The sequence below is a fragment of the Microcebus murinus genome, chromosome 22 (assembly GCF_040939455.1).
Source record: "Microcebus murinus isolate Inina chromosome 22, M.murinus_Inina_mat1.0, whole genome shotgun sequence".
Taxonomy (NCBI): Eukaryota; Metazoa; Chordata; class Mammalia; order Primates; family Cheirogaleidae; genus Microcebus; species Microcebus murinus.
The window spans coordinates 23,737,357-23,746,839 of NC_134125.1; the positions used below are offsets into that span (position 1 = coordinate 23,737,357).

Below are 9,483 nucleotides of genomic sequence, written 5' to 3' on the forward strand. Positions count from 1 at the left end.
TTCTCGGGGCAGCCTGTGGGTGCTGCACGGCTGGAGCAGCTGTTGGGACACGGACGTCAGCCCTGCAGCACCCGGACGAGGGGCCCCAGGGGCCGGGCCCTTCACAGCAGAGGAGCAGTCTCTCTGGGAGTGTCGGTGGAGACACAGAGCTGATCCAGGGAAGGCTCTCCTGCCTGCCTGCCTCCCTCCTAGGGGGGACTCTGAGCACAGTGCTGAGCCCCGACCCCAGCTGGCCTGTCTCCCCAGCCCACTGCTGTTGGCTGCGACCTCCTCCAAGACTGGCCCCGGCTGGCGGCGTGCCGGCCCGCGTGGAGGCTGCCCTGGGTGTCGAGCCCATCCCAGAGGCCCACAAGCTCATCCTCTAGCCTCGGGACACCAGGAGGTCTGGCAGGACCCCTGGCTGGCCCAGAAGCTGGTGCAGGGGCTGCAGGAATGGCTCCCCTGAGTCTGCAACACACGCCATACGCTCTCCACTCAGCTTCGGGGAAGTGAGTCTGTCCCACCGCTGAGCCGAGGCCTATCAGGACTGGAAATGTCCCAAGGTCGCACAGCACGGAGCAAGTAGTGCTCAGGCCTCCCCACAGGCTCTAGTGGCCTTCCTCAGCCACCAGCTGCACAGTCCAGCCACTGCAGTCCCAGCCCAAGCCAGGAAGTTTCTGGGCCCCTCTGCCCCTGACTCCCCAGTAGTGGTGTCCCCAGTACCCCTACAGCTCCCCAGAGTCCTGTTTCTTCCCTCCTGATCCTTTTCTAGCCACAGTTCAGGCTAGATTTACCTGTAGGTAACCCCAATCCCTACTTCTGGAACCCTCCAGGGTTGGTTCTCATGGTCTCGTCCTCATTTTGGACCTGGTGAATTCCCATGCATAAGCCCTTCTCAGTCGGGGTGTCTGTGAGGCGGCACCAGCACCAGCGGGCACAGGCCCACGAGGGAGGAGAAGGCAGGGCACAGCCCCCCACCCCAACCCTGTGCCAGGGCCTCTCCCCAGCCTGCTCCTCGGAATCCTTGCTGCTGCGAGAATTCCGGGCTTCCTGGCCTCATGACAATACCAAGGGAAACAAGAAGTTCCAGAATGCAGGGTCCTGGGCCCAGGATCGAGAGGGCACAGGGCCAGGAGCTCTGGCTGGGCACAGGCTCAGGTCCGCGCTGGCCTGTTGCAGCTGGGGGCCCGTGCATGTCTCAGCATGTCCCTGGAGCTCTACCTGGACCTGCTGTCCGCGCCGTGTCGCGCTGTCTACATCTTCGCCAGGAAGAACAGCATCCCCTTCGAATTCCAGTTTGTGGATCTGCTGAAAGGTCGGCCCCTCTGCAGCCCGCAGGCCTGGTCCCGGGGGCAGGCACACGGGGAGGGGCGTTTCTGGGGAGTAAAGACAGAGACTGAGGCGAGCCCTCAAAGGTCCGTAGGAATGAAAAGGTACCAAGAAGCACGTAGGCTGTGTCCTTGACTAGCCTACCTTAGCCAGCCATTAGTCCTCTCAGGACAGTCCCCACGCAGAGAAGAACAGGCTGTTCCAGAGTGAAGGTGCGGGGAGAGCAGCTGGGAATCCGCGGCTGCCACCCTCACCTCCCCTGTCCTTCAGGGGTCCAGCACCTGCCCCCAGGCTGGCACAAGGCAGAGGTGCAGCCTGTCCACACCACCCCGCCTGGCGTGCAGACCTGCTCAGGGCTACGCTGACCCGGGGGAGTTCAGGGGGTCAGGTTCCAGCCCAACCCCATGCACAGAAAGGGCTCCAGAAGCTCAGCTGGCAGAAGCAGAAGGTTCTAGAACATAGAGGAGGGGACATGGGAGCTGTTGTGGAAATGAATGGGATTTCAGGGGCGCTCCCAGAAATGTTTCCAACTGGAGGCAGCTGGCCAGGAGAGAGTTTCAGCTACTCCCCCATGTGGGATTCCCTGTTGGGGGGCCCCAACTGCGGCTGAGAGGCTCCGCTTTGAACATCCTGGTCCCGCCACTGTGTGCTGGGCCTGGGCTTCTTGTGCTGCCAGCTGCAGCTGCCCTGCTGCCCTTCAAGGGGGGACAGAGTGAGGGTGGCGGGAGGGGGGAGCCAGACCCCCAGGGCTCACACCCAGCACCAGGGGAAGCGGGTGGAGGCCTCCAGCTTCTGAACCCAAGGGTTGTCCTGGTCCCAGGGAACAGGCAGGAGGTCATGGGAGTCACTGAGCCTGGGCTGGGGACAGGCTGACAGGTGGTAGCCCTGATCCCAGTCCTTGTTCTGCCACTGCCTTGCCTTGTGACCTGGGGTGAGCCACAGTGCCCCTCAAGGCCTCAGTTTCCCCTTCTTGAGAAAACAGAGGGGAAGGCACTTCTGTCCCTGGGAGTCCCAGGTCTCTTCCCTGCGGCCTCACAGTCACAGGCCTCCACTGCTCCTGCCAGGACACCACCACAGCAGGGAGTACATCGGGATCAACCCCCTGCGGAAGCTGCCCAGCCTCAAAGATGGGAAATTTGTTTTATCCGAAAGGTAATGTCTTCCCCAGGGCCCTTCTGCCATGTGTCTCTCCTCCTCCTCCACTCAGTGCCTTTTTTATGTGGGACATTTCACACATTCACTAAAGTAGAAGGAATACTAACCCCCGAGGAGCAAAAGGGACCCACCAACCCAGGTGCAGCTCCAGCCATCATCCACTTCGGGGCCACGTGGCACCATCCATATCTACTCCATCACCCCACCATCCAGATACCCCAGCATTTTGTCCATAAATATTTAGGAATATACCTCTAACAGATAAAGGCTCTGAAAAAAAAAGTGTCGCCACAATACCATTAGGACACCTAATAAAATAACTCCTGGATTTCATCAAATATCTAGTTCCTATTGACAAGTCTCCTATTATCCCATTAATATTTTCTTGAATCGGGGCCCCAAGAAGTTTCGAGCAGTGCAGCTGGTGGGTCTCTCTCCCCTGCCTCTTTTCATCTCTAGCTCCCTCCACACCCCGACATTGCACCTTTGCAGTTTGTTGTTGTTGATGGTGAAGAAGCCCAGTCCTTTGTCCTGTGCGATTTCTCACACTAGTCATCAGTCAGCAAGGCCTGGACACCCCCCCAGAGAAGCCTCCCATCCGTCCCCTCCAGCGTCCCTGCAGCCTCTGTCCTCCCCAGACAACGATGCTCCCTGTCATGGGTTCTGCGCCCTTGGGGACACCTCCGTCCAGCACCAGAGGGAGGGGCCTCGCATCCCCTGGCTTATGTAACCCTGAATCCTAAGGATCAAATCCGAGTACTCTCTGCACCCCTGGGGCCTCCATCGCGGCCTCCACCGTGTCTCTGGCCGTCTCACTACTCCCCACCCTCCTCCCACCCACCTGCCACACACACCTACTCTCCTTCTCCCTGGCTCCCTCTCACCTGGCATTTCAGCACTGTTGTCCCCCTACTGGCCTGCCCTTTCTTACCTCACCCACCAGCTCCTACTCACTCTGCCGGTCTCCCTCCCTGCCCTCACTGACTATCTGGCAGCTTTGGGGGAGGCCTTTCCTAGGGGCCTTTGGGCTCCCTCCTGCCCAGGAGGAACATCAGCGTCTAGAGCCTGCCAGTGCAGGGGGATCTCAGCAGTTGGTCCTGGGCCATGCTGGGGTGTTTGGAAAGGCAAGGGTGGTGTCCCTGACCTGTCTTTTCCACAGCGTGGCCATCCTCTTCTACCTGTGCCGCAAGTACAGCGCACCCTCACACTGGTACCCACCAGACCTGCACACGCGTGCACGCGTGGATGAGTTCATGGCCTGGCAGCACACAGCCATTCAACTGCCCATGAATAAGATACTCTGGATCAAGGTGAACAAAGCCACCTCTGGGGCTTGGGGACAAGGGAGTCAGGAAGCCTGGAGTCTAGTCCTGGCCCCACTGACCACTGGTGAGCTCAAGCTAGTCTCTATCCCTCTCTGAGCTTCATTTCCTCAGGTCCCTTTCCTGCCTGAGCTATCTGGAGTGTGGACAGAACTGCTGGGTATAAAAGAGTCTTGTTAAGACAAAGGGAAGGGCACATAGGAGAGGCTGATATTACTCACCCAGGACAGGACTCAAGACATTTCATTCTGAACTAGAGAATGTCAGAGTGAAGATGACTAATACCAGTACATGTATCCATACTTCTAATCCTATGCCTGTGACAGACATCACTAATCAATCACAGGATTTTTTTCCTGCTGGACTCCCCAAATCTTTCTGAACACATGATCCCAGGCAACAGCCACCAATCAAAACTGTTAAAAGAAGTGAAATTGCTTTATGACCTTGGAACTGTCCAGTGTCTGTCTAGCAGACAAGGACACAGCGACCTAGGGGGCAGGTGGAGCTGGGGCTGGAGCCTCCCCTCCTCTCCTCTGCTTTCCCCCACTCGGGCCAGTTGCTGATCCCGATGATCACGGGGGAGGAGGTTCCAGCCGAGAAGACAGAGCAGACGCTGGAAGAGGTGAAGAAGAGCATGCAACTCTTCGAGGAGAAGTTTCTGCAGGACAGGATGTTCATCACTGGGGACCAAATATCCCTGGCAGACCTGGTGGCCCTGGTGGAGATGATGCAGGTGTGGGGTGGGGCAGTGGGGGGTTGGAGCCTGGGCAGGGGCAGGACTCCTCTGTCGCTGTGACCAGTGAGGCTGTACTTTGAGAACAGGCTGGTGAAGCCAGACAGGCAGAGGCAGAGCCACCATGAGGGCTACAGGAGCTGAGTCTAGGTGCCTGGACTCAACCTGGGGTACAACAGCAAGCACAGGGTGTTTTGCATCAGGGAGAGTCGTGATCCTCCATGCTTGACAAAGATTCTCCAGTACAGGGAGGAGCTGGAGGGTGAGCCTGGAATTGGGAGAATACTGCATTTCTCAGTCAATCAGTCAGGATCCCAGATGCCCCCTCCTCCCACTGGGCTCTCCATAAAATGTTCAGAGGCGTCTAACCTGTCCTTCTGGCCTGGCCTCATTTCTAGAGCTCTGGACAGACAGCTATGCTGGGCAGCTCTCCTGGCTGGGTGTGAGGGGCGTCCACGTGCATTTGAAGGCATATGTGGGTGTGGTGCATTTATGTGGCCTCTGCCATGCAGGGAAGGCAGTGACCAAGACCCCTGGGGGATTTCGGATCCACCGTCCCCACCCTGCGTCTATTCCAGAGTCCGTGACCCCTTGCCCAGGCTATGGGGGTCAGCAGACTAATTCTTTGCAGAGGCAGATGGGGAGGGCCCCTGAGGCTGTAGGAGCAAACCCAGGTGGGGCTGGGCCCCAGACTGACCACACCTTCCTCTTTGTCTACCCGCAGCCCATGGCAAGCAACCATAACGTCTTCCTCAACAGCTCCAAGCTGGCTGAGTGGCGCATGCGCGTGGAGCTGAGCATCGGCTCTGGCCTCTTCTGGGAGGCCCACGAGCGGCTGGTGAAGTTGGCAGAATGGGACTGTTCCACGTTAGATCCAGTGGTCAAGGAGAGGATCTGTGAGTTTCTGCAGAAGTACAAGTGACCCCAGAGGCAGCCCATCCTGTCGGGCCTGGCTGGCCCAGTCCTCTGAGCCTCCTTCCTCAGGGAAAATGCTAAAAAAACCAATTCTGTTTCTTTGTCCAATAAAAAACTGGAACAACCATCATGGCTGCTGAACCAGAGACAGGTGGTGTAATTGTAAGGTCTGATGCCAGAGCAGAAGGTAGCCAAAGGTCCTCCCAATTTGTTTCCAAAAGGAATTTTAAAATTAAAGGTTAAATATGATTACATTATCAATAATAATAGTTGATGACTTTTATACAGCATTTCTTTTTTTTAGAGACAGAGTCTTACTTTGTTGCCTAGGATGGAGTGCAGTGACATGATCATAACTCACTGCAGCCTCCAACTCCTGGGCTCAAGTGATCCTCCTGCCTCAGCCTCCTAAGTAGGCCACCGACAGGTGCACCACCATGCCCAGGTTCCGCTTTTATTATAACAATAGATAAAATAACTACAGAAGACCATACAAGGAAATAGAGGAGTTGAACAACACTATAAACCAACTGGAGCTACTAGACATGCATGGAACACTCTACCCAACAATAGCAGAACAAAGATTATTCTCAAGAGCACTTGGAATATTCTCCGGTATAGTCATGTTCAGTCATAAATAAGTCTCAAATTTCAGAAGATTGAAATCATACGAAGTATGTTCTCTGAACATAATGGAATAAAATTAGAAATCAATAGCAGAAGGAAAATTTAAAAATTCACAAGTATGTAGGAATGAAACAACATGCTCTTAAACATATAGTGGGTTGAAGAAGAAATTACAAGAGAAATTAGAAATTGCTTTAAACTAAAGAAAATGAAAAGACAACACACCAAAATATATGGGATGCAGCAGAAGCCATGCCAAGAGGGAAATTTATAGCTGTAAATGCATACATTGAAAAAGAACAATCTCAGGCCGGGTACAGTGGCTCACGCCTGTAATCCTAGCTCTCTGGGAGGCTGAGGCGGGCAGATTGCTCGAGGTCAGGAGTTCGAAACCAGCCTGAGCAAGAGCGAGACCCCGTCTCTACTATAAATAGAAAGAAATTAATTGGCCAACTAATATATATATATAAAAAAAAATTAGCGGGGCATGGTGGCGCATGCCTGTAGTCCCAGCTACTCGGGTGGCTGAGGCAGAAGGATTGCTTAAGCCCAGAAGTCTGAAGTTGCTGTAAGCGAGGCTGATGCCATGGCACTCCACTCCAGGCAATAGAACAAGACTCTGTCTCAAAAAAACAAACAAACAAAAAAAAAAAAACCTCAGATCAATAACCTAACTTTACACCAGGAACTAGAAAAATAAGAGCAAGCTAAACCCAACATCAGCAAAAGAAAGGAAATAATAAAGATTAGAATGTAGAATGGAAATAGGCCAGGCATGATGTCTTTCATGCCTATAATCCCAGTGCTTTGGGAGGCCAAGGTGGGAGGATCACTTTAGCCCAGGAGTTTGAGCCCAGCCTGGGCAACATAGCAAGATTCCATCTCTACTAAAAAAAAAAAAAAAGAAAAGAAAAGAAAAGAAAAAAAATTAGCGACGCAATCACTTCAGCCCAGGAATTTGAGGTTACAGGCCACTGCACTTCAGCCTGGGAAAGTAAGAAAGAAATGAAGGAAGGAGAATGGAGATAAATGAAATAGCAAATAGAAAAAAAAATCAATGAAACCAAAAATTGGATCTTGGAAAAGATCAACAAAATTGACAAGTCTTTAGCTAGAAAAACCAAGAAAAAAAATAAGACTCAAATTACTTCTCAGGAAAGAAAGTGGAGACACCACTACTAATCTTACAGAAGTACAAAAGATTATAAAGAAATACTATGAATAATTGCATGTAAACAAATTAGATAATTAGATGAAATGAGCAAATTCCTAGAAACACACAATCTACCAAAACTGACTCAAGAAGAAATAGAAAATTTGAATATACCTATAATAAGTAAAGAGATTGAAATATTAATTTTATAAAACTCCTACAAAGAAAAGCCCAGGATCAGATGGTTTTACTAGTGAATTCTATCAAATGCTTGAATTAAAACCAAACCATTACAAACTCTTCCAAAAAAAATAGAAGATGAGGAAACATTTCCCAACTTTTCCTATGAGACCAGCATTACCCTGAAACCAAACCCAGAAAATGACATCACAAGCAAATAAAATCACAAAGTAATGTCCTATGAATGTAGACACAAAAGCCCTCAACAAAATATGAGCCGATGGAAGCCGGCAGCATGTTAAAAGGATTGTACACCCTGGCATTTATCCCAGGAGGGCAAAAGTGGCTTAATGTACAAAAATCAATCAATGAAACACACCACATTAATAAAGGACAAAAATCACATAATCATTTTAATAATGCAGAAAAGGCATTTGATAAAATCTAACATACTTGATGAAATCACTCAACAGATGAAGACGAGAACTTCCTCAATTGGATAAAGGGCATCTATGAAAAACCTACAACTAACATTATACTTATTGGTGAAAGACTGAATACTTCCCCTGCTAAGATCAGGAACAAGACAAAAATGATCACTCTCACTACTTCTATTTAACGTTGTACTGAAGGTTCTAGCCAGGGAAATTAGATAAGAAAAAGGAATAAAAGACATCCAGATTGGAAGGGTAAAAAGTAAAACTATCTGTATTCACAGATGACATATTATATATAAGAAACCCTAATGAATTCATTAAAAAACTATTAGAGCTAATAAACAAGTAGAGCAAGGTTGCAGCAATACACAAAAATCAATAGTAGGGCCAGGCCCCGTGGCTCACACCTGTAATCCTAGCACTCTGGGAGGCCAAGGCAGGTGGATCGCACAAGGTCAGGAGTTCGAAACCAGCCTGAGCAAGAGCGAGACCCCTGTCTCTACTAAAAATAGAAAGAAACTAATTGGCTGACTAAAAATATATAGAAAAAATTAGCTGGGCATGGTGGCACAAGCCGGTAGTCCCAGCTACTTAGGAGGCTGAGGCAGAAGGACTGCTTGAGCCCAGGAGTTTGAGGTTGCTGTGAGCTAGGCTGACGCCACGGCACTCTAGCATAGGCAACAGAGTGATACTCTGTCTCAAAAAAAAAAAAAAATCAATAGTATACATTTGCAATGGACAAGCAAAAAATGAAATGAAGACAACACTTCCCTTTACAATAGCATCAAAAAGAATAAAATACTTAAGATAAATTTACCCAAGGAAGTGCAACATTTGAACACTGAAAACTATTAATACAAAGTGCTGTTGAAAGAAATTAAAGATTAATTCTGAAATGTGGATCAAATTAGGTTTTGAAACTGCGAGACAGGCCAAACCATGGAAAAGCGGAGTCACCCAGAGGGGGCGGGTAAGGAAACTGTTGTATCCTCTGACATCCTCTGTCTAGCTCCTTTAACATGGAGATCTGGATTTCTCATCTTAAACTTTTTTTTCGGATAAACATCATTATGAGCTGGGCACAGTGGCACACCCGCAGTCCCAGCTACTCCAGAGGCTGAGACAGGAGGATCGCTTGAGCCCCCCAGGAGTTCGAGGGTGCTATGATTGTGCCTGTGAATAGCCACTGCACTCCATCCTGGGCAACATAGCGAGACACTCTGTCTCTGAAAAAAAGAGAAGAAAAAAGGAAAAGAAAAGCAAAAATATCATTATTACGAATCTTCACTTTCTTTGCAGAAATATTCCTTACTGCAGAAAACATTATGCTACTGCTGACACATTTTTAGTTGGACTTGTTTTAGAAAATGGCACATGACCCTGATACCATTTAACCGGTGGTGGCTTCCCTGTCTTTTTTTTTTTTTGAGACAAAGTCTTACTTTGTTGCCCAGGCTAGAGTGAGTGCCGTGTTGTCAGCCTAGCTCATGGCAACCTCAAACTTCCTGGGCTCAAGCAATCCTCCTGCCTCAGCCTCCCGAGTAGCTGGGACTACAGGCATGCGCCACCATGCCTGGCTAATTTTTTCTATATATATTAGTTGGCCAATTAATTTCTTTCTGTTTATAGTAGAGACGGGGTCTCGCTCTT

The 9,483-nt window shown here is 50.2% G+C and overlaps 1 protein-coding gene across 1 annotated transcript; it reads left to right on the top strand.

Annotated features, from left to right (window-relative positions):
* The first annotated feature begins 1,095 nt into the window (after positions 1-1,095).
* Positions 1,096-5,443, top strand: LOC105862781 (glutathione S-transferase theta-4). Its single transcript, XM_012749308.3, has 5 exons — positions 1,096-1,294; positions 2,373-2,460; positions 3,623-3,773; positions 4,345-4,521; positions 5,246-5,443. The coding sequence occupies exons 1-5, from the start codon at positions 1,183-1,185 to the stop codon at positions 5,441-5,443; spliced, it is 726 nt and encodes a 241-aa protein (XP_012604762.1). The 5' UTR covers positions 1,096-1,182.
* Positions 5,444-9,483: the final 4,040 nt, after the last annotated feature.

Coding starts and splice junctions, on each gene's coding strand:
- LOC105862781 (XM_012749308.3), top strand. CDS start 1,183: ATGTCCCTGGAGCTCTACCTGGACCTGCTGTCCGCGCCGTGTCGCGCT. Junction 1,295..2,372: donor GTTTGTGGATCTGCTGAAAG/GTCGGCCCCTCT, acceptor TGCTCCTGCCAG/GACACCACCACAGCAGGGAG. Junction 2,461..3,622: donor AAATTTGTTTTATCCGAAAG/GTAATGTCTTCC, acceptor TCTTTTCCACAG/CGTGGCCATCCTCTTCTACC.